The sequence below is a fragment of the Mesoplodon mirus genome (assembly GCF_964341445.2).
Source record: "Mesoplodon mirus genome assembly, chromosome: 13".
In the NCBI taxonomy this organism is placed as follows: Eukaryota; Metazoa; Chordata; class Mammalia; order Artiodactyla; family Ziphiidae; genus Mesoplodon; species Mesoplodon mirus.
Window position 1 is genome coordinate 76,566,293 of NC_138989.1, and position 25,959 is coordinate 76,592,251.

At 36.1% G+C, this 25,959-nt stretch overlaps 1 protein-coding gene across 3 annotated transcripts in view; it reads left to right on the forward strand.

The window, feature by feature from the left end:
* Positions 1-25,959, forward strand: part of RELCH (RAB11 binding and LisH domain, coiled-coil and HEAT repeat containing) — a 122,794-nt gene that overhangs the window by 52,018 nt on the left and 44,817 nt on the right. For all 3 annotated transcript variants that reach the window (XM_082641542.1, XM_082641541.1, XM_082641543.1), the window contains exons 11-15: positions 13,199-13,311; positions 17,361-17,451; positions 20,193-20,264; positions 24,553-24,693; positions 25,138-25,302. In XM_082641542.1, the coding sequence (XP_082497668.1) occupies positions 13,199-13,311; positions 17,361-17,451; positions 20,193-20,264; positions 24,553-24,693; positions 25,138-25,302 (582 nt within the window). The remainder of the gene's footprint in view (positions 1-13,198; positions 13,312-17,360; positions 17,452-20,192; positions 20,265-24,552; positions 24,694-25,137; positions 25,303-25,959) is intronic.

Below are 25,959 nucleotides of genomic sequence, written 5' to 3' on the forward strand. Positions count from 1 at the left end.
TCGTTCTCAAGATTGCTTTGGCTATTCGGGGTCTTTGTGTTTCCATACAAATTGTGAAATTTTTTATTCTAGTTCTGTGAAAAATGCCAGTGGTAGTTTGACAGGGATTGCATTGAATCTGTAGATCGCTTTGGGTAGTAGAGTCATTTTCACAATGTTGATTCTTCCAATCGAAGAACATGGTATATCTCTCCATCTATTTGTTTGATCTTTAATTTCTTTCATCAGTGTCTTATAATTTTCTGCATACAGGTCTTTTGTCTCCTTAGGTAGGTTTATTCCTAGATACTTTATTCTTTTTGTTACAATGGTAAATGGGAGTGTTTTCTTAATTTCAGTTTCAGATTTTTCAACATTAGTGTATAGGAATGCTAGAGATTTCTGTGCATTAATTTTGTATCCTGCTACTTCACCAGATTCACTGATTAGCTCTAGTAGTTTTCTGGTAGCATCTTTAGGATTCTCTATGTATAGTATCATGTCATCTGCAAACAAGTAAAAGTGACAGTTTTACTTCTTCTTTTCCGATTTGGATTCCTTTTATTTCCTTTTCTTCTCTGATTGCTGTGGCTAAAACTTCCAAAACTATGTTGAATAATAGTGGTGAGAGTGTGCAACCTTGTCTTCTTCCTGATCTTAGTGGAAAGGGCTTCAGTGTTTCACCATTGAGGACGATGTTGGCTGTGGGTTTTTCATATATGGCCTTTATTATGTTCAGGTAAGTTCTCTCTATGCCTACTTTCTGGAGAGTTTTTATCATAAATGGGTGTTGAATTTTGGTGAAAGCTTTCTCTGCATCTATTGAGATGATCATATGGTTTTTCTCCTTCAGTTTGTTAACATGGTGTACCACATTGATTGATTTGCATATATTGAAGAATCCTTTCCTTCCTGGGATAAACCCCACTTCATCATGGTGTATGATCCTTTTCATGTGCTGCTGGATTCTGTTTGCTAGTATTTTGTTGAGAATTTTTGCATCTGTGTTCATCAGTGATATTGGCCTGTAGTTTTCTTTCTTTGAGACACCTTTGTCTGGTGTTGGTATCAGGGTGATGGTGGCCTAGTAGAATGAGTTTGGGAGTGTTCCTCCATCTGCTATATTTTGGAAGAGTTTGAGAAGGATAGGTGTTAGCTCTTCTCTAAATGTTTGATAGAATTCACCTGTGAAGCCATCTGGTCCTGGGCTTTTGTTTGTTGGAAGATTTTTTATCACAGTCTCAATTTCAATGCTTGTGATCGGTCTGTTCGTATTTTCTATTTCTTCCTGGTTCAGTCTCGGAAGGTTGTACCTTTCTAAGAATTTGTCCTTTTCTTCCAGGTTGTCCATTTTATTGGCATAGAGTTGCTTGTAGTAATCTCTCATGATCCTTTGCGTTTCTGCAGTGTCAGTTCCTTCTCCTTTTTCATTTCCAATTCTATTGATTTGAGTCTTCTCCCTTTTTTTCTTGATGAGTCTGACTAATGGTTTATGAATTTTGTTTATCTTCTCAAAGAACCAGCTTTTAGTTATATTGATCTTTACTATGGTTTCCTTCATTTCTTTTTCATTTATTTCTGATCTGATCTTTATGATTTCTTTCCTTCTGCTAACTTTGGGGGTTGTTTTGTTCTTCATTCTCTAATTGCTTTAGGTGTATGGTTAGGTTGTTTACTTGAGATGTTTCTTGTTACTTAAGGAAGGATTGTATTGCTATAAACTTCCCTCTTAGAACTGCTTTTGCTGCATCCCATAGCTTTTGGGTTGTCATGTTTTCATTGTTATTTGTTTCTATGTATTTTTTGATTTCCTCTTTGATTTCTTCGGTGATCTGTTGATTATTAAGTAGTGTATTGTTTAGCCTCCATGTGTTTGTATTTTTTAACAGATATTTTCCTGTAATTGATATCTAGTCTCATAGCATTGTGGTCAGAAAAGATACTTGATACGATTTCAATTTTCTTAAATTTACTAAGGCTTGATTTGTGACCCAAGTTATGATCTCTCCTGGAGAATGTTCCATGAGCACTTGAGAAGAATGTGTATTCTTCTGTTTTTGGGTGGAATGTCCTATATATATCAATTAAGTCCATCTTGTTTAATGTATCATTTAAAGCTTATGTTTCCTTATTTATTTTCATTTTGGATGATCTGTCCATTGGTGAAAGTGGGGTGTTAAAGTCCCCTACTATGATTGTGTTACTGTCGATTTCCCCTTTTATGGCTGTTAGTATTTGCCTTATATATTGAGGTGCTCCTATGTTGGGTGCATAAATATTTACAATTGTTATGTCTTCTTCTTGGGTCGATCCCTTGATCATTATGTACTGTCCTTCTTTGTCTCTTCTAATAGTCTTTATTTTAAAGTCTATTTTGTCTGATATGAGAATTGCTACTCCAGCTTTTTTTGATTTCCATTTGCATGGAATATCTTTTTCCATACCCTCACTTTCAGTCTGAATGTGTCCCTAGGTCTGAAGTGGGTCTCCTGTAGACAACATATATACGGGTCTTGTTTTTGTATCCATTCAGCCAGTCTATGGATTTTGGTTGGAGCATTTAATCCATTTACATTTAAGGTAATTATTGATATGTATGTTCCTATTACCATTTTCTTAATTGTTTTGGGTTTGTTATTGTAGGTCTTTTCCTTCTCTTGTGCTTCCTGCCTAGAGAAATTCCTTTAGTGTTTGTTGTAAAGCTTGGTTTGGTGGTGCTGAATTCTCTTAGCTTATGCTTGTCTGTAAAGGTTTTAATTTCTCCTTCAAATCTGAATGAGATCCTTGCTAGGCAGAGTAATGTTGGTTGTAGTTTTTTCTCCTTCATCACTTTAAATATGTCCTGTCATTCCCTTCTGGCTTGCAGAGTTTCTGCTGAAAGATCAGCTGTTAACCTTATGGGGATTCCCTTGTGTGTTATTTGTTGTTTTTCTCTTGCTGCTTTTTTTTTTTTTTTTTTTTTGCTGTACGCGGGCCTCTCACTGTTGTGGCCTCTCCCGTTGCGGAGCACAGGCTCCGGACGCACAGGCTCAGCGGCCATGGCTCACGGGCCCAGCCGCTCCGCGGCATATGGGATCCTCCCAGACCGGGGCACGAACCCGTATCCCCTGCATCGGCAGGCGGACTCTCAACCACTGCGCCACCAGGGAGGCCCCCTTGCTGCTTTTAATATTTTTTCTTTGTATTTAATTTTTGATAGTTTGATTAATATGTGTCTTGGTGTATTTCTCCTTGGATTTATTCTGTATGGGAGTCTCTGTGCTTCCTGGACTTGATTAACTATTTCCTTTCCCATATTAGGGAAGTTTTCAACCATAATCTCTTCCAATATTTTCTCATTCCCTTTCTTTTTCTCTTCTGCGACCCCTAAAATTTGAATGTTGGTGTGTTTAATGTTGTCCCAGAGGTCTCTGACACTGCATTTAATTCTTTTCATTCTTTTTTCTGTATTTTGCTCTGCAGTAGTTATTTCCACTGTTTTATCTTCCAGGTCACTTATCCATTTTTCTGCTTCAGTTATTCTGCTATTGATTCCTTCCAGAGAATTTTTAATTTCATTTATTGTGTGTTGTTCATCACTGTTTGTTTGCTCTTTAGGTCTTCTAGGTCCTTGTTAAATGTTTCTTGTATTTTCTCCATTCTATTTCCAAGACTTTGGATCATCTTTACTATCATTATTCTGAATTCTTTCTCAGGTAGACTGCCTATTTCCTCTTCATTGTTAGGTCTGGTGGGTTTTGCCTTGCTCCTTCATCTGCTGTTTGTTTCCCTGTCTTCTCAGTTTGCTTCACTTACTGTGTTTGTGGTCTCCTTTTTGCAGGCTGCAGGTCGTAGTTCCCATTGTTTTTGGTGTGTGTCCCCAGTGGCTAAGGTTGGTTCAGTGGGTTGTGTAGGCTTCCTGGTGGAGGGGACTAGTGCCTGGGTTCTGGTGGGTCAGCCTGGATCCTGTCCCTCTGGTGGGCAGGTCCACGTCTGGTGGTGTGTTTTGGGATGTCTGTCGTCTTATTATAATTTTAGGCAGCCTCTCTGCTAATGGGTGGGTTTGTGTTCCTGTGTTGCTAGTTGTTTGGCACAGGGTGTCTAGCACTGTAGCTTGCTGGTCGTTGAGTGAAGCTGGGTCTTGGCATTGAGATGGAGATCTCTGGGAGATTTTCACTGTTTGATATTACGTGGAGCTGGGAGGTCTCTTGTGGAGCAGTGTCCTGAACTTGGCTCTCGCACCTCAGAGGCACAGCCCTGACACCTGGCTAGAGCACCAAGAGCCTTTCATCCACACGGCTGCTAGTGTTGGAGGGTCTCCTGCAGAGGCGGGGGGTGGCTGTGGCTCACTGTGGGGACAAGGACCTTGGCAGCAGAAATTCTGGGAAGTACTCCTTGGCGTGAGCTCTCCCAGAGTCCTCTCGTGCCGCCCCAGTCTCGAAGCTCCCGCCCCTGCTGCTCAGGCTGGGTCCCCCTAATAATTCTTTAAATGTGTTCTAGAATTCATCAGTTCTGATCCTAGAACTTTTCTTTGGGGGAGGGTTTTTATTACTTGTTCAATCTATTAGCTTGTTATTGGTCTGTTGTGATTTTCTATCTCTTGACTCAGTTTTGGTAATTTATGTGATTCTAGGAATCAATTCATTTCTTGATTATCTAATTTGTTGGTGAAGCATCATTTATGGTATTCACTTATAATCGTTTTAATTTTTGTAAGGTTGCTATAATGTCCTCTCCTTTATTTCTGATTCTAGTTATTTGCATCTTCTCTCTTTTTCTCTTAGTCAGTCTAGCTAAAGGATTGTCAAATGTGTTGATCTTTTCAAAGAACCAACTTCTGATTTTGCTGATTCTCTTGTTTTCCTTGTGTATATTTCATTTATCTCTGCTCGAATCTTTATTATTTTCTTCTTTCAGCCGGCCCTTAGTTTAATTTGCTCTTTGTTGCAAGGTTGTTGACTTGGGATCTTGCTTTTTTAATGTAGGCAGTTACAACTATAAATTTCCCTCTGTGTCCTGCTTATGCTACATTTTACACATTTTGGTATGTTCTGTTTCTCATTTTCATTTATCTCAAAGTATTTTAATTTCCTTAGTGATTTCTTTGACCCATTTGTTGTTTAAGAATGTGTTGTTTAACATCAACATATTACTGAATTTTCCAGTTTCCCTTCAGTTATTGATTTTTAATTTCCAATGTGGCTGGAGAAGTTTCTTTGTGTGATTTCAATCTTTTAAAAACTTACCGAGAATTGTCTATAGCCTAACATATGTTCTCTCCTTGAGAATGTTCCATGTGCACCTGAAAATAATATATATTCTGCTGTTGTCATCTAGAGTGGTCTATATATGTCTATTAGGTCTAATTGTTTTACATTGGTGAAGTCCTCTATTTCCTTACTGATCTTTCGTCTAGATATTCTGTCCATTATCGAAACTGGGGTATGGAAGTCTCCAACTATTATTGGAGCTGTATTGTATTCTTTCAGAGGTATTTTCTGCATGTATAAGCAAACTCAAATATATGATCTCTCCATGAATTATGCAAATGCTACCATACTCTGTGCACTATTTTGCACTTTGCTTTTTTTCCATGTAACATATTTTTGTATCTTTCTATGTCAGTAGATAAAGAGCTTTCTCATTCTCAAGACTGCATAATATCTAGTCTTCTATAGTCTTTTAAACATGTGTTAAATTAGTATTTCAAGCTTTATTGACTACACTGTCAGTAAGGAAGATATTTTACATCATGTGCCAGTATATAATTACACGTGTAATTAAAAGAAAAGTGTTACAAATCAAGTCTTGCCTTTATTACAAAAAGTTAGAATAGAAGATAGTATCAAACAGGATTTTATAAATATTTTAAAACACTAAAGAATATACCTAAATAAACTATAAAAAAAGAAAAAAAAAGCTCTTTGTGACCCATTCAATTGACTTTATGACCCACTATTTTAAATGGAGTGACATAAAGGTTAATTAAAACTGTCTAATAAATTAAACTTTATGTTGTATAAAAGTGGAAAGTACAGTGACTATAGATATTAGTGTTATTTGTTTTTGTTTTTTAAAAGAAAAATTGCAACCTCACTTAACCTTCAGGGCACAATTATAGCATTTTCCAAATTCAACATACCATATTTTCAAATTTAAGATACCATTGAGTGTAACAATTATGTACCTTTAAGAAATAAGAATTCCAATTAATTTATGATATGCTGTCCATTGTAAGGTGCATCCCAATTTCAGAGATGATAAAAAGTGAAAAAATAATTTTCTCCTATGTTCTGCGAAGTAGTGATAATCTCTCTTTTTTTTTTTTTTTTTTTTTTTGCAGTACGCAGGCCTCTCACTGTTGTGGCCTCTCCCATTGCGGAGCACAGGCTCCGGACACGCAGGCTCAGTGGCCATGCCTCACGGGCCCAGCCGCTCCGCGGCATGTGGGATCTTCCCAGACCAGGGCACAAACCCGTGTCCCCTGCATTGTCAGGCAGACTCTGAACCACTGTGCCACCAGGGAAGCCCATGATAATCTCTTTTTACCAGCTTGTATTTTAAAAGACTTTTTTGCCTGTTCATTTTGAGAGAAAAAAATAAAATAATGAACTGATTTTGTATATAATAGTTCACGTTAATGGGTTGGTTGAGGAACTTGTATCTTTCAAACCAAATTACAAAGTAAATATATTTGTCATTTGATATATGTATATAGTAGAATAGTCTAAAGAAGCTGATTTTTCACAATTTCTGCTTTAAATGCATTTGAAGGGGAAATTCTGTAATTTAAAATAAGATTTCTTAAAGAATTACTTCTAAAAGCATTTTAAAATAATACATCTAAATTTAACGTTCATTTTTATTCTACGGCAAGGAAATATATGTCATCAGCTAGCTAAATTAGAAAAACAAAGGAGAAGCCTGGGCCTGGAATGGGGGTGCAGCAAGGTGAAATGGAAAATGAGTCCAAGCTTTCTTTGTAGGATGTTCCAAAATTAGGTTGGGGATGGTTTCACAACTCTGAATATACTGAAAAAAAACACTGAATGTACACTTAAAATGGATGAGTTTCATGATATATAAAATATATATCATTAAAGCTATAAAAGGAAAAAAGATAAAGGAGAACACCAATTCCCTAAAAGACTTAAAAGTAGCTAGTACTTCTAAAGACTTGCTCATCTTCTGAGAAACTAAACTTTGCTCTTTTACATTGCCATTCGTGGTTACTCCATGGTAAATTTTTAACTTACATGTAATAATAGCCCCAGATAATTACAACTGTATGAGAGTAATATAGTAGTACAAGTAAAGTAGATAGTACAGTAAAGTACATAAGCTTGGTCCATCTTCTTTATCCTTGTAGACTCTGTGTGTGTGTGTGTGTGTGTGTGTGTGTGTGTGTATCTTGTAATTTTCGGAATAAATCACATGCTCTTTAGCAGCATCAGAGTTTGAAAGTCACTTAAGTATTTCAGTTAGGCTTCCTAAAGGCTGAGCCCCAGGAATTATAGATATTAATAATTGTAAGAATAGCTATTTTAGCAGCCCTTGAAGTGTAAAACTTTTCCAGAGGTGAGTAATCTTTTCTTTTCCTTATGTGAGTCTTTGCAATGTTTTTTCTTTATGTTTTTTCTTTACATGTTATTGTCAACATCCTGACAAATTTCAACTGAAAATCTAAATCGGAGGATGTATACTTGTCGGTACTTGAATTTAAATTGTAATTCATTATTGCTTATCCCTAGGCAAAAGACTAGATGAAAAAAAATTTAATAACAGTTATCTAAAATTATTTATTTATTTATTTATTTATTTATTTATTTATTGGCTATGTTGGGTCTTCGTTGCTGCACGCGGGCTTTCTCTAGTTGTGGCAAGCAGGGGCTACTCTTTGTTGCGGTGCACGGGCTTTGCATTGCGGTGGTTCCTGTTGTTATGGAGCATGGGCTCTAGGTGCATGGGCTTCAGTAGTTGTGGCACACGGGCTTCAGTAGTTGTGACTCGTGGGCTCTAGAGCACAGGCACAGTAGTTGTGGCACACGGGCTTAGTTGCTCCTCGGCATGTGGGATCTTCCCGGACCAGGGCTCCAACCCGTGTCTCCTGAATTAGCAGGTGGATTTTTAACCACTGCACCACCAGGGACGTCCCCTATCTAAAATTTTTAATGAAGCTTGGGTTATAGGAAATAATTTTAGTGGAACAGTGAGGACATGCAGTGAACTATAATTAATTGGACTAATGTCACCTTTCTAGAACTATAGAATTTTGCTTCTTGACCTGAAGTAGTCAAACATTTCCTCCTTGGCATCTGATCTAAATGCAATACTTCCTTTTATGGTTTAGATTCCTTTCAGATTTTGGAGCCATTATCTTATCAACATATCCATGCTTTTTTTTTTTTTGTACTTTTAAAATTTGCCTGATCTCATTTCCTACTTCATTTCTTTCCCCTTTAACATCTGATCACTCACATTGTTTTAGATCCTGTTTAGGTACTTTTTTTTCCTTCTGTTTTTGTAGTCTGAACACACACTAATCTTACTGAAAGTGATTTCTTTATTATTATTAGAAGTTATTTTGTTTTACTTGTAAAACTGAAAAAAAGGGACTTCCCTGATGGTCCAGTGGTAAAGAATCCACCTTCCAATGCAGGGGATGCGGATTCGATCCCTGGTTGGGGAACTAAGATCCCACATGCCTTGGGGCAACTAAGCCCAAGCGCCACAACTACTGAGCTCGCGCGCCTCAACCAGAGAGCCCACGTGCCGCAAACTACAGAGCTCACGCGCTCTGGAGCCCATTCACCACAAGTAGAGAGAGAAAAACCTGCACGCCACAACGAAGAGCCTGCACTGCAACGGAAGATCCTGCACGCTGCAACAAAGACCCCGTGTGCTGCAACTAAGACCCAACATAGCCAAAAGAAAATAAATAAATAAATAAATAAAATATTTAAAGAAAGAAAACTGAAAGGAAAATCCTGGAAGCCTTTCCTGTTTAATTCTGTACAAAATTTCATAGGAAGAGTGGGAGAACCTTCATATAGAGAGAACTAGCGTTGTTAAAATTGCAAAAATCAAAATAGTTAAAGCAAAAATCATTTACTTGAGTAAAGTGCAAATTACTAAGTCTGTAGGTTAATGAATTCTATAGGCCTTGGAAATATGTTTTCAGGTGTTGTGGTAATAAAGTACTGGAATACCTTCTGCAATAGGATTACTACACTGATTTTTTCTCTAATGATCAGTAGATCAGTTTTGTATTTCACTTCAATACACATTAATTGAGTACTATCAGGTGCTAAAGTATGTTTGAATATATTTAAAATTTCTGTTGCCTTGAAATATGGCGACAATAACATTTTTATGGGCGGGGCAAGGGATTCTTTTTGGATATAATGTTACCAAAGCTATAAGTATTATTTTACCATGGTTATTATTCAAAGACATTTTCAAAACCACTATCACATTGTTTTCTGAAGAAAATTTTGCCACCATTTTTTAAACGTTTTATTTATAATTATAAGGAAAGTTTTTTAAACACTAGACTTCATCCGTTGGAGAGATGATACCAAAGGGAGAATATTGATTCAAATCTATAAATTTATGAATACAGTTGACCCTTCCTTGAACAATGCAGAGGTTATGGGTGCTGACCCCCACACAGTTCAAAATCCCAGTATAACTTTTCATTCAGCCAACCACAGATTGTGTGCTACTGTAATACATACTTAAGGGAAAATATCTACACATAAGTGGACCCACACAGTACAAAACCGTGTTGTTCAAGGGTCATCTGTAGTGTGAAAATGGTAAATAGGGTCTTAAATGGATGAATTAGTACCTCAGAGGCTTGAAAAAGGTGAATTCACAATAAATAAGTGATATAAAGCATAGCAGATACACACTTAACACAGAATTCACTATTTCAGGAATGGTACAAATAGAAGTTGTGAATAAATAAATGAATGATAGAGGAAGAGGAAGTTAGGATATTTGGAGCTAGGCATAACTTAGCAATTAAAATCCTTGATGGCTCTATCACAAACAGACTACACTTTCCACTTTTTTCTGCTATCACTTTCTGGGCCTCTTCTCAGCTCAGTGTTGCTGTAAGAAGAGGAGACCATCTGGCATACTTTATACACTGGGTTATAACTGCCATAGCCATTAATGTGCCAGGCTGTACCCAGTTCTCCTTGCCATAGGCTATCAACCAAAACTTATTGGCAATGACTTCCCATATTTGTTGATTTAGCCAGCAATAAATAAAAACAGATGGCAGGGCTTTCCTGGTGGCACAGTGGTTGAGAGTCCACCTGCTGATGCAGGGGACACAGGTTTGTGCCCTGGTCCGGGAAGATCCCACATGCCGCGGAGCGGCTGGGCCCATGAGCCATGGCCGCTGAGCCTGCACATCTGGAGCCTGTGCTCCGCAACAGGAGAGGCCGCAACAGTGAGAGGCCTGCATACCACCAAAAACAAACAAACCAAAAAAAACAGATGGCAATATAAATTATTACTAACTGTGATTGAGCATAATTTTAGAGTTCAAGGAGACAAGGACTGACAAATCGTTTTTCTCCCATGTGTTAGTTTGGATTGGTTGGTAAGGGCTGCTGTGTTGAGAAGGCTTTTTGAGGCCAACTTTGATCTCAGAAGGAAAAATTAACAATCCCATTAGCCATAGATAAGAAAAGTACAGAATATATGTAAAGATATATGTAAAGAAGTTTTGATTTCTGCACTAATCTTAATTAATTCCTATATATTTCACTTGAGGAAACTAAAAATCAGAGAAATTCGTGGTTTTCATTAGGTTCTTCGGTACTAAGAAGTATTGAGGCAGGAGCTCTTCTAGCTCCGAGTTCAGGGTTCTCGGTTTAGCACATCTATAGCCATATTCCAGTTAAAAGATTCTTTATATTAATGTATGACATAAACTTCCTCTTTGATTAAGAATCACTAAGCCTCATGATTTTAAAATAAAGAGAAAAGGAAAAGAAAATGTGAGGCACAAAAAATAAACAGCAACAGCTATTTTGGTATACTTGTTATTGAGATAAAGAAGCTATTTATTCTATATTTTAAACAGAGTGTATATGCATGTATTTGCAATTATAGCAAATATCTTACCTACATTTCATAACTTTATTTTTTAAAGAGTTATACAATAGGAAGAGAATGGAATAAGATAATGTAAGAGCGTATATTTGGAGATGATTGGAAAGCAGGAAGAAGGGTTATGAGGAAGCAAGAAAACCCGTGGGAGAGAAAGGTCTGACATGAGGGCAAAGTACAAATAAAATATTTTGGGTCTTTTTGATTTTCAGGCATTAAAATATGTTCTCTTTTTGTTAGTGCTTTCTAGAATAACTACTTTTTCATCCTTAAAGTTCTACTCTCAGTGTGATATGCTGATGTGCAGTCTTAGTCCTCTTCTTAGTATCATTGGCTCTTAGCAGCCTCAATGGAATCCTTAAGGATCCTTGATGTTAATGGTCTTCTACACTAATATTTTATAAAAGGTTGTTTATTTTCTCCTCCAAAGTCAAGACTTACCCATCAAGCAACATATTAAGCATCTGTGGAAACATTATATAACAATATAGGATCCATACATATACTGTTCCATTCCCAGTGCAAAATTATTTTCCCTAATTATTTTTTATTACTTTTGCTTTTCAGTTATTCACTAATCTAAAACGTACAGAGGTGCCTAAATAGAAAGATGGCAGAATAAATGTTTTAAATTTCTTTTTGCTTCTCAGATTTATTCTTAGCTCTTCTTATCTACATCTTTGTACTTTCCATTTAGAATTATACCGAGTAATTATAATTTTAGCATAATATATAAAGATGTTAGAAATAATGGAAAGGACTTCTAGTCACGCCTTTAAGTTTCAGTCTCACCTCCTCTAAAAAGCATATCATCTGTTTCTAAGGGAGCATCTTCAAAATAGGAAGATACTTCTCCTACAGTGTAGACTTTTCTTCAAGGTATCATGTATTAGTATGCAGTGATCAATTCCTATTTTAAATCTGCTAGTACTTTTTGGTGGGTAGGAAGGCAGATAGGAAAAAGAAATGGGAGTAATCATTCTACCCTTTTTATTACATCATAGTGATTTCTTTAAAATATCTGCAAAGTAAGTTAGAGGATTTCTCTCCAAAAATATTTTCTCACTTTTGGACTTTTATTTCATTAGATTTGAAAATCTATTCCAAAAATGATAAACATTAATATCCTTTGAATATATTTTAGAATTTAGTCTTAATTTAATTAAAATGGGAAACAACTTTAATTTTCAAATACTTCTTTGGAAGAGAGAAATAAACTTTTGTCTATTACTTTCCTTGAAAATATTGAATTTACCTCTGCATGTTGAAAGTGCAACAAACAAAATATTGTTAAAAATTTTCATTTCAGCATAAAGCATTTCTACTAACATTTTGTAGTTGTACTGAGAGCATTCGATACCTGTGGAAATGGTCTTTAAAATTAGCCACTAGGTTAGGTGCTAAGGTTACAAAATTATTAATTATATCTAATCTGAAGAAAGATTATATTGTGCTTATGGAAGTGGGACGAGTTGTCTTTATTTTATGTTTTCACTTTAAGTTTTGAAGTATAGTTAACTTCTGCAAGTGTTTGTTTAAAAACACTTTCAAAATTAAAACTGCTGGGCTTCCCTGGTGGTGCAGTGGTTGAGAGTCCGCCTGCCAATGCAGGGGACACGGGTTCGTGCCCCGGTCCGGGAAGATCCCACATGCCGCGGAGCGGCTGGGCCCGTGAGCCATGGCCACTGGGCCTGCGTGTCCGGAGCCTGTGCTGCACAACGGGAGAGGCCACAACAGTGAGAGGCCTGCGTACCGCAAAAAAAAAAAAAAAAAAAAAAAAAAATTTAAACAACTATATCAGCTTATAGTAAGATAGAATGTTATTTAGTTTAAAAACTAATAGACCCTTGGGAAGTATTGGATAAGAAAACAAGGTTATTTGAATTTTAAGTTACTTTATTACATTGCGATCTGCATCTTCTGCACAACCAACATAAAAATATATGTTTCAGTGTTTTCTCTTGAATCATCAGCCTTACAAAGTTAAAATTTGCTCCTATATACGCTGAGGTTTATTTCATTTTAAATGTCCATTTAAGAATACATTGGGGAAAAAAATAATATTCTGCAATGCATTTTTACTTTGACTTTTTCCACCTTCGTATTTCTTTAGGAGTTGATCCCCCTCATATTGTGTACAGCCTGCCTACATCCTGAGCCTAAAGAGAGAGATCAGCTTCTCCACATACTTTTCAATTTGATCAAGAGACCAGATGATGAGCAAAGGTGGGTATGACCACTTCTTTGGTAAATAAATATAATGTTGACTTATTAATTTTATTAATTTGGCATCATGATTAGCATTTTAATATAAATGCCACCTTTTCTTTCTAATATCTATTTTAATAAATAGAGGGAACACTGACCTTGTTCACAGTGCCCTGCAGTGTTTTCATTCTTGTCATTCCAACTACTCATGTTGAATTTGTACACTTTTGTGTTAGTTACCTTTGGATTTCTAATTCCGATATTTCTTTGCTTTTATTTTTCACATTTGATTTCCAGGAACTTTTTCCCCACAGATGAACTAGATACAGCATGGCCTCTTCATGGTTATGCTTTACAAGAAATAAAATATTTAATATATGAATGTCTGCATCACTGAGCTATCTGTAAAGCAGTTTCTGTGTGGCTAAAGGGATACAGTGTTTTGGTTAGTCCTAAGTCAAATACCCACAATCAAGGATGCCTGAATGGGGAAATGAGTTATACCTGATGGTGGTGGGGTGATGGGCCACACATCGAGAGACTCTCTGGAAGAAAGGGGAATGGGTTTTGATCAAGCAACAGTGATAGAGGTCTGCCTCAGAAGGTAAGACCTTTAAATACTAGGTGAAGCTGTGCAAGTGTGACTGTGAACAAAACATCCCGGTGGATGGGTAGGTAGACTCAGCACCAGTTGGATAAGATTGAGCTATTGAAATGTTTTTCTACATAGTAATTTTCTATCTTAATAAAGAAATAATTTTTGCTTATACTTTTGCAAAAATAGAACTATACATTATGATTAGGTAACTTTATATAATTTCAGTACTTGTTTTACTGACTGTTACAGTTTTTACGTCTTCTGAGAATGTTGGAAAATCATAAAAGTGAAGCATAAGACAAAATCAAGCTCAAAATTTTAAACACAAGGAATCTCTCCACTATGAGAATAAAAAGTCATGTAGACTTTAAAACTCTATAAGCATATATCTCTTTCCTACCCTTACCAAAATATACCTGAGCAAGCAGAGAAACATGTTTTTTCAGGATCCAGTCAAGATTAATCTACATGCTAGTCAAATGGAAATAAGGGAAATTCAATCAAGTTCCATTCATTGCAAACTGAAAATTTTCTAAGGACAATTTGATGGTGCTATATAGGAAAATTAATATTTTATTTTCTCCTTGAAAAATACTATTCCCTATCTTGATAACTTAGTTAATAATTAAATACCACTTATTACATTGTCATTTTTAGATTTGCAAGGCAACCTCTAGTTCTACATAGCCTGTTTTCATAGACTCTGCATTGTAAAGCTAACGGCTGCCGCCTGGTGGCCAAAAGTACCTATAGCCTTACTTCAGGTCAAGATATGTGAGGATTTAAACACTCAGTCCACACTTAAATCTTTCACCTTACAGAAATAAAGTTATTTATTAAAATAAACTAATCAATTTATTAACTATATATATGAATAACAAAGCAAAATTTTTAAGTTAGCATGATATGTTTGACATATAATCAGTTGTTACTTTACTTAATGAATCTCAAGCTTCCTTGCATCCTAAGAGAAACTTAATTTTATGCACAATAGTAGTGCATTTTGGCAGTTCTATGCTAACAGCCATAACTAACACCATATTTCTACCTGTGTCAAATAATTCCTATCCTATGATTTTCTACAAGTAGGAACAGTGTTTATTTTTACTATCACAGGAGCCTGTTTCCAGTGCTGTTAACAATCTGTAGGCCATCTGATCTTTTCTGTTTTCAAATGTATTTCAAAACTGTCCTATTTTTTAGAATTTTGAATCTTAACTCTGCTGACTAAGAAGTTTGTTTTGAGGGGACTAACATTTTTTGAACAAGTTTGTACATCTTTAGTATAGTGATGGTGACTCATGATTTAAAGTCATTTCACATGAAGCTCTTATATAAGTATATACTTCTTATGTGTGTTTGAAATGCTTAAATTTCACCAAAGTTCATTTACTATAATTATCAGATTTTTCTAGAACCTACATATATGATTTCTCATTATTTTAATATACTATGGGGGTAAAAATCAGACATTTGGAAATTTTCAGTGGGAACAGGCAGCTAACGTGCTGTCTTAAAGCTTGGGAATTTCTTTTATTCACTTTATTTGCCTTCCTAAAGTAGGAGAAAATAGAAAAACAAAAGAAAAGTTGAGAAACAGGCATAGAAGACAATGATATAAATATAAAGGGAAATCAGATAGATAAAAATTACGAGGTTATGGTGAGGAGAAGCTGCAATATACAATGAAGACATATTGGCTCAACATTTCCCTTCTGATTGTCCAGATGCTTTTTGTCTGTTATTATTCTCCTCAGCCTGAGAGAACAGTTGTAGCTAACTTGGCTGAACTAAATAGAAATGTAAGGTCATTATTCAGTTTAAGTTAAATTGACGTATTTTGAGAAATAGCAATGAGTAATGCCTGGGGTTTTATAATTAGTATGAATTAAACATTCTATTTTGGTTTTGCTTAAAGTTGGCTACTTTGAAACATCTATGAAAAACATACTTTTTTTTTCAATCAGGTTTTACTGTTTTGAAGTCATAGTCAATCAAAAGTAAAAAAACTTACAATTCTGCCTTTCAGAGTTATTTTAAATGGAACTTAATTCTGAAGAGTGAGAAATCTTATTTAAAATTTTAAATTTTAAATCTATCAATTCAAATGAAATTATCACATTAGTTATTTATATATTATTTCATAACAAATTACCCCCAAAAGAAAGTGGTTTCAAATAACACAGTTTATGTGGGTCAATTTATCTGGGTCTTCTGCTTCAGGGTCTCTTATAAAGCTGTAGTCAAAGTGTTGGCTGCGGCTATACCCACCTCAAGGCCCATGGGGGAAGGATTTGCTTCTAAGCTTGGTCGTTGGCAGGATTCAGTTTCTTATGGATCTTTGGACTGGGGGCCTCGGTTCCACACTGGCTTTTGGCCAGAAGTTGCCTTTAGTTTCTAGCCACGTGAAGCTCTCCAACATGGCAGTGTCTTCCTTAAAGCCTGCCAGCTGAGAAGGCAGAAGAGAGTGTCTCACAAGATGGATATCACAGGCTTTTGTAATCTGATCTCCTAAGTGACCTACCATCACTTTGGCCATTATTCTGTTCATTACAAGCAAAACATTGGGTCCAGTCTACACTCAAGGAGATGGGATTACTCAAGGGCATGAATATCAGGAGATGGACCTCATTAGGAGCCACGTCAGAAGCTGCCTACCACAGTTATCTTGGGTGCAATACCAAAAATTCTCATTTAAGAAATATCATTTTGGGCTTCCCTGGTGGCGCAGTGGTTAAGAACCCACCTGCCAATGCAGGGGACACGGGTTGGAGCCCTGGTCCGGGAAGATCCCACATGCCACGGAGCAACTAAACCCATGCACCGCAAGTACTGAGCCTGTGCTCTAGAGTGCGGGAGCCATGACTACTGAAGCCCTGCACCTAGAGCCCGTGCTCCGCAATAAGAGAAGCCACCGCAGTGAGAAGCCTGCGCGCCACAACAAAGCAGCCCCCACTCGCCGCAACTAGAGAAGGCCCGCACGCAGCAACAAAGACCCAATGCAACTAAAAATAAATAAATAAATAAATAAGTTTAAATCAGCTATACTTCAATAAAAATTAAAATTTTTTAAATAAAAAAAGAAATATCATTTTACTAATACGACATCGTAGTTTTTAATTATAGAAATACTGGGAAAATAATCACTGATTGTTTTATTAGCTAGAAACTGAAATTCATTAGAATCTCAGAATGTATATGTGGGAAGTTAATTTAGGAGGTTATGAGATTCAGCTTCACACCAGTAGAGAATCCCTTCACAACATCTCTCACAAATGGTTTTGCCACTGCTGGAGGGACTAGTCTTAAGAAACTCACTTTCTTGGTGGCAGCCCGTCCATTGTGAAAAGTTGAATTTGTACAAAAATATTGTACTTCATGTTAATTAGAGCTGACTCTTTTTAACCCTTTGTCCTAGTTGTGCTTTCTGTGCAAATACAAATCTTTATTCATCTGTATTATCTTTCAGGCAAATGATACTGACGGGTTGTGTGGCATTTGCACGTCATGTTGGCCCAACACGTGTAGAAGCTGAACTTTTACCACAGTGTTGGGAACAGGTAAATAACTGTACTGGGTTTTCCCTAGCTATTGTATTCTAATTTATTATAAATGTTCATATTATCTTTGAAAAATGCTATTAGGAAATATGTGGGATATAAATTATACTACTGTTTCTATAGCCCAGCACAGTGATTTAATAGTCCTTAAGAAAGCTTTGGGATGCTTTGCTTTATTCGTTCTTCCAGCAAATACTTAACACTATTCCCACTGCCAGGTACTGTTGTAGTCACTAGGGATACAGTGGTGAATAAAAGACAATGACATCCTAGTGGAGAGGTAAGAGTAAACAAATAAATGGAACGATGTCTTGTAATTTATAAACTATGAAGAAAAAAAAAGGTACGCTAAGGGTTAGAGAGTGATAGGGAGTACTGTTTTAGAAAGGGTGGTCAGAGAAGGAATCTCTGAGAAAGGGGTGTTTAGACAAGAATCTGAATCCAATGAGACAAAATACAAAAATACAAAAATTGCTGAGTTCAAGGATCTGAATCAAGTGAGATACAAAAAATATACAAGCTAATGAGTTCAAGGGAAAGCAAGAGGTTGTGTGTATGTGTAGGTAGGTAGGTAGATAATAGAAATCGTATCTGTATATATTGTATACTTGTATATATTACAAGTATATACAGAATATAAAGTGTAAACCTTTGATGTAGGAGGTTTATATATATTTATATTTCAACTCACTATTTACTAACCGTACTTTTGGTTTTATGTTGAATTGTAATTTTCCAGTCCTCTCTAGAACTCAGAATCTTTGACTTTCTAGACTCCATATTTAGGTCATTAAGTAACTTATTCTTCCATCTTAAAAAGATGGATTTCTTACTTATGAAGACAAGTTCCATGGCCTTATTTATACTAGCTTTGTCACTTATTTTTAAGAAAAATTATTAGTCTCTGGAATATCACTAAAGTTTATGGTCTTCTAGAATTCTGTTCCCATTTTCTTTGAGTATTCATTTTTTTCTTTAGAGTTTAGTGGAGTCATATCTAGATTCAGTATTTAAAAGGGAACATTATATATAACCATATTATCTCTGACAATCCATATGTCATCTAGAGGTTATAGTGCATACTAATTTAGGGTTAGGCTGTAACCACTGAAAAGTCAAATTAACTTGGAAACAACATATACAACTTTGAATTTACAATTCTGTACAGTTATACATATGTACATGTAATTTTTTAATAGTTTTTTCCATTTTCTTTTCTTCTTTTAACTTTTATTGAGATGTAATTCAGAGAGCATACAATTCACCTATTTAAACTGTACAATTCAGTGGTTTTTGTAGTCACAGAGCTACACAACCATCACCACAGTCAATTTTAGAACAATTTTATCCCCCCCAAAGAAACCCCAACCCCTTGAATTGGTTCTTGTATTTCAAGATTGTTTTAGGTATTCTGGGTCCCTTGAATTTCTGTATGAATTTTAAGATCAGCCTGTCAGTTTCTGCAAAGAAGCCAGCTGAAATTTTATAGGGATTGTGTTGAATCTGTAGATCAATTTGGAGAATGTTGCCATCCTAATAGCCCTTCAATCCATGAATTTAGGATGTCTTTCCATTTATTTAGGTCTTTTAAATTTTCTTTCAGTAATGTTTTATAGTTTTCAGAATATTACTTATACACTTTTAAAATTTATTCCTGAGTATTTTATTCTTTTTAATACTATTGTAAATAGAATTTTTTAAATTTTCTGTTTGTTCATCACCAATATATAGGAATACAGTTGATTGTTGTGTGTACATTTAATTTTGAGACTCATTTTGCTAGACTAAAGGAAAGTAAAATAGAAGTTTACATATTACATACTATGACATTCAAACCATTTTGTTTTGAGGTTACTATTTCTGGATTAAATTTTATTCAGAGATGTCAGTTACCAGCGTCTCTACCACCACCTCTTCTGTAACCTGAATAAACATGGATATTGGGGATCTATCTAGCCGCCTACCTCCAGTTTGTTGCCCAATAGATTGCTACATAATTTCTTTTCTTAATTTTAGGCATCCAATACATTAATGAATTATGTCACCTTTTCATATGGGAATATGAGAACAGATACACTTCTTTTCCAGTCAAAGAAAGATTTATATTCTATGAAGAAGACATATGGGAACAAAACCCAGTATGTGTCATTTTTTTTGTTTTTGTTATTTTTTGTTATGGTTCAGCGTAGTCATTACAATAGCAAAACCCCATCATCTTGCATATGCAAACAGGAATGAATTGACGTCTGCTTACTTTAAAAACAAAATCATAACACCAGTCAAGGGCTCTGGTTAAATCATCGATTAATTTACATCCTAATCCCTGAGGTAAAAAAAGAGGACTAAGGAATCGTTCCTGGCACATATTGTAGACTGTATCAGTAAATATCTAGAAGCTGGGTTTTCCAAATTTAAAAATATACTAATGTTGCTAGGGAAGGAGAAGGTTGCTCCTGACATCCTAAGGAAAGCTTAGTCTTGGGCAAGCCCACAATCTCCAGACACTTTGCCATATTTTCATCTTTGCTTTATCTTCTTTCTCTTTAACAGGTAACCCCTGTGACCTCATTTTTTAGGCTCTCCCTGATTCCCTTAATCCTGATCCAGGTATAGGGATCCCCGAAGTGGAAAAGAAAGAAGCTTTATTGCATTCCTAACAGGATTTGTGGTGAAAAATAATTCTGTATTGGAGGAAGGGAGGGTATGTTGTTTATGCTTGATTTATTTATTTTTTACTCTAGATTAATCACAAATACCCAGAAAGAAGATTGCTTGTGGCAGAATCTTGTGGAGCACTGGCACCTTACCTTCCTGTAAGATTTGAATTTTTTTCTTAAAAACCTTTTTCTTCCTTTTGTAACAATAGAGAAACCTTTTTTTCAGGTGTCTAATTATACAGTTGAATCCAAATTCTGTCCTAACAAAGGAAAAAGATGAGCCAAAAAGAGAAGGCTCACGTTGACACCATATGGCATTGCAGACAGATAGGTACATTAACCATTGATTTTGCATGAGTATAAATATATGAAACCTCATCAGCAGTTCTCAAAGTGTGGTCTGAGGACCCTGGGGGTCCCGTGAGATGAAAATTATTTTCATAATAATATTGAAACATTTTTTGACTTCTTCTCTGTGTTGACATTTACGCTGTTGGTGCAAAAGTTGTAATGGGCAACAATGCCAGTGCATTAGCACTGATCAAGGCAGTGACACCCAAATAGACAGATAATGATTGTATTCTTCACTGCCATGCACTCGCAGAAAAAGTCAATTTCACTTAAAAATAAGCTTAGTGAATCAGTAAAATTATTAATTCTACTAAATTTTGACCCTAAGTATGTATCATTTTAATATTCTGTGTAATAAAATGGAAGATACTCATATCAAGCCCTTTTGCTGCATTCTGAACTATGATGGCTGTTTCAGGAAAAGCACTCGAGTTGTAAGCTAAACCAGTTTTAGTTGACAGACCACTAAAAAAAAGCTGTGGTTATTCAAACTTGGGATTTTGACAGACATTTGCATGAAAATGAATGAAATGGAACCTGTCATTTCAAGGAAAATAAGTAGACAGCATTCATCGCCAGTGATAAGACTGGAACTTCTAAGTGAGAACAAGAATTTTGGAAAACTTGTACTCACCACTGTGAGCCTGACAGCTTCTATTCTTGTCAGAAGAGGCTATGGAAATACCTCTCCCTTTTTCAATTATATGTGTGTGAGGCCAGATTTTCTTAAATACTTCAACCAAAACAGTACAACACAGTTGAATGCTGAGCAGTTAAGAGGATCTATCTTCTTTTAAGTCAGACATCAATGAGATTTGCACAAAATATAAAACAACACCATTCTTCTCACTAATTTTTTGATTAGTTATTTTCATTAAAATTATAATTTCATTATTCATGTTAACCTTTAATGAATTTATTGTTGTTTTTAATGATTAATCACTTTAAATTTATCTTTTGTTATTTCTGATATGATAAATGTCAATAGATATTACCCACCCAAACAAAAGCTGTTTGAGGTGCTTATTAATTTTTAAATGACTCAAGGAATCCTGCCGCCAAAAGATTGAGAACCACTGGACCGTTGTGCCCCTTTTAGGTATCTTCCCATAGGTCTAGGTCTTAGAAGGGGTGGAGGAATGAGGTGACATCAAAAGTTATTTTAATTTAAACAACCATAGTTTAAAGCAGAGCTTGACCAAATATAGCCTGGAACCACATCTAGTCCACAGCCTGTTTTTTTTGTTTGTTTGTTTGTTTTGCGGTACGCGGGCCTCTCACTGTTGTGGCCTCTCCCATTGAGGAGCACAGGCTCCGGACGCACAGGCTCAGCGGCCATGGCTCACGGGCCCCGCCACTCCGCGGCATGTGGGATCTTCCTGGACCGGGGCACGAACCCGTGTCCCCTGCATCGGCAGGCGGACTCCCAACCACTGCGCCACCAGGGAAGCCCCACAGCCTGTTTTATAAATAAACTTTTATTGGTACACAACCACACCCATTTGTTGTCTATTGTCTGTGTCCACTATCACACTGCAACATCAGAGCTGAATAGCTGCCACAGAGACTTTTTGGCCCCAAAGCCAAGAGTATATACCACCATCTGGCCCATTACAGAAAGTTTGCTGACCCCTGCCTTAAAGGGTCATTTCTGTAAGGTGGTTCTTTTAAAGGGGTACAAAGATTGGCCTTGTATAATACATGAGCTGTTGATGTTGCATTGACTGTTACCTCATAATCTTTGGTGAAGAGTGAGAAACCAGTAGTCAAACAATTGTCTTTTTAAAAAATAAAATTTGGGGGCTTCCCTGGTGGCCCAGTGGTTGAGAATCCACCTGCCAATGCAGGGGACACAGGTTCGATCCCTGGTCCGGGAAGATCCCACATGCCGCAGAGCAACAAAGCCCCTGTGCCACAACTACCGAGCCTGTGCTCTGGAGCCCGCAAGCCACAACTACTGAGCCCACGTGCTGCAACTACTGAAGCTCACACGTCTAGAGCCTGTGGCCCACAACAGGAGAAGCCACCACAATGAGAAGCCCGCGCACCGCGATGAAGACCCAACACAGCCAAAAATAATAAATAAAATAAATACATTTAAAAAATAAATAAATAAAATTTTTGGTTTTTTATTCAGAAAAATATAAAGAATAAAGAATAATTCATAGTCTCACTCCCAGTAACATTTTTTTTATTTTGTTAAAAATAAATTTTCATGCAGTATAGAAAAGAATAAAATGAAAGCCAAAGACTTCCCTGACCCTAGTCATTATCCCCAAAGATTACATCTATGGGTAATGGTTTTTCATTAATACTTACAGAGAATAAAAATTTATGCATATACTAGCTTGCATTTTTACATCCTTTAAATTTTTCTTACCCAGAATTAATTACTCTGTGTGTTAAAAGAAGCAAAATACAGAGATATTAACAGTATGTGAAATTTAAGGGAATCTTCATTTTTAAATTTCACAAACCATTAATACCTGTGTATCTTGCTGCTTTTAACATTTGCATTTGGTTTTGACAGTGTTAAATTGCCCCCAACCAAGATAGCTCAGATTGTACTCCTATCAACGGTGCACTGGAGCCCTCATCTTGCCATACTTCAACTGGGCATAATCACTCTTCTTTAATGTTTGCCTATCTTTTAAGAGAAAATTCTCTTATTGTTGCGATACATGAGTGAGTTTGCGCATCCTATTACTTACTGTTCCAAGACAGAGATGAACATCACATGCTCTCGAAGAAGAAGGCAACTGTTCCACACTGCTCCTAGGACTAGCATGCTAAGCAGTATTAATAATGGACTTAATGTTTCCAACATGGACCTCCACTTTCTTGTTCCCCACTGTAACTGGTAACAGTAAAACCTCAGCGTGGTCATGACCTAAATGGAGTAAAGCATCCTGACTTGTCCTGTGGGTTCCCTTAGCATACTGAAACTAACTGCCACAGTTGACCTCAGGCTAGATCATTGCAAAGCAAATACCCAGCTGAAGTTTACTTACCTCTGTCCTTTTGCCTGTGCTGATATTAACCGAAAAGCCCTTTTAATACACTTCAAAAAAAATTGGGGGAAGCAATTTTAGCCTAAAGGATAAATAAAAAAGGCTGTACCAAAAGGCATATTCACCAACCTAAATGTAACCAAAAATTGCTAAACTTACATATATTTTTGTCTCTAAAAGTCAAAACAAAAACTAGGTCATTTAAAAATGTCTTTTAAGACTTTGCTTTGCATACCATATCACACTGTAAATTTATGAAAATGGTCATATCCTTTTATTTTAACTATTATCTGTAAAAGTAACTTAAACAAGTTTAAAGAATTTTATAAATTTGTCAACTTACAATAATGGTACAAAAAGAGGGAAGGAAGGGCAAGAAGTTGTATAACAGTAACACTTTGTTCTAACCTCAGACACTAATTAGGCTAAAACCGTGGGGAAAAATTGTGTGAAGACACAACAGTGGTTGACATTATATTAAATAGCATCTGAAAATATCAACACAGTTTTTTAAGCACTCTTAAAGTTTACTCTCATGTTTTATCATCCTGTTTTAATATTTTTCCTCAGTTCTTCAGAACATAGAACAGCAGGATTTTATGTTTCCACACTCCTACCCCAGGCGAATGTTTTGCTCACCAGAGTGATTTGTGTAATCCGTCCTATTGTTAAGACTGTCAGTGCTCTTGTCGGAGTTGTACAGGTAGTGGTAGAAGAGTCATTGTCTGTTTATAGCAGAGTGTTGACTGTTGATTGGCCAAAAGGGCACTGTAAAGGTTTGAGGGATTGACACATATTTAGTAAAAATACAAAAATATGCTGGGAGATGATTAATACCAAGTTCAGGGTAGATGGTATCTTTAGAGAGGGAGTTGGAGGAAGCGGGAGAGGGTGGAGAGTGACAGTTCAGCTGTATCTCTAACGTCTTATGTCTTTCAAAACTGAGGACTTGAAGCAAACATAGCAACATGTTAATATATATTTAATCTAGATTTTGAATACATGGATGTCTGTCATTCTTTTCTATCCTTTTCTGCTGCTGGTGTAAATAAATAGTAAAACATGTTCTTGTTTATTTTCAGAAAGAAATCCGTAGCTCCTTGGTTCTTTCAATGTTGCAACAGATGTTAATGGAAGACAAGGCAGATTTGGTCAGAGAAGCTGTGATCAAAAGCCTCGGCATCATTATGGGATACATTGATGATCCAGACAAATATCAACAGGTATGTTTTTCAGAATGAATCCCATTTATTTCATTATAAAATTCCCAATAGTATAATATTCCAAATCTCTGATTCAGATATCCTATAATCTGTAGTAGGGATGGCAGACGTGTCAACTTTAACCAGTTGAATTTGGCTGCCTGGTTTCAGTTCTGTTATTTCAAGGAGGAGATGCTTTGATTCATTTATAGTATCTGACACAGCTTTGTGGCAGTAAATTGGCAACAGGCATGCCATGTTACCACCCTTTCTCTTTGGCTTCCCCATTAACGGATAAATGACATTTTTCTTTAAAGAAATTGGGAAGGATAGGATTGTGAATGGTTCTCTTTCTTGCTTAAAATGTCTGCTAAATGTACTGCAGTGTATATTTATTATGTATTATTATGCTTTTTAGGTTTTTTTTTTTTTTTAATCTACATTTTGCCCATTTCCTTTTGGCAGGGTTTTGAATTGCTGCTGTCGGCCTTGGGTGATCCCTCAGAAAGGGTAGTCAGTGCAACACATCAAGTATTTTTACCAGCTTACGCTGCCTGGACCACAGAACTTGGAAATTTACAGTCTCATCTTATACCTACATTGCTGAAGAAGATTGAAAAACTTCTCAGGGTAAATACTTCCTTTATTTGTGTAGTTAATAGAAATTTAAAAGGTGTGTTCTAAGGCATCTTGAAAGAATGTTGGGGGAACAAAGACAGAAAGTACCACTTAGCAAACATTCTAATTAACTACCTGTTAAAGACTCTATTGGTCTGGAGCCAGGGGAGATTTGAGGAAGTTTTGCTTGACTGAAGCTAGAGGAGAAAGAGCATGGTCTGCCTTTTTAGCTAAAATAACACCTTTGTGGCACTAACTCATATACTATTCACAGTGCTACCTCTTCCTAGCCTCTTCTGAAGACTTAAATATTTTAGATAAAGTGTCAGCATCAGTTCCCAGAATGCAGAGATAACTAAAATATGAGTCTCTAAAGCTTTCTTATTTATACAGTGTCAAAATGCTTTACCTTTTTTTCACTGCAGTAGTTCATGTCCTGACTTTTAAAAGTGAACTTTCCATTCTTCCCAAGTAAAAGAATTGAAGAAAAGTTGAAGAAACAATAGAAACTTATTGGTCTAATTTTTGTACTAAAGGTCTCTTTTAGAGTCTAGAAGAAAAACATTTCTTTAATGTGTATTAATTATGTACTGTTAAGGTAGGTACTTTATAAATAAAGTATGTTATTTCATTCTTATAACCATTTGAATTATATTTTGTTTTTTGTGT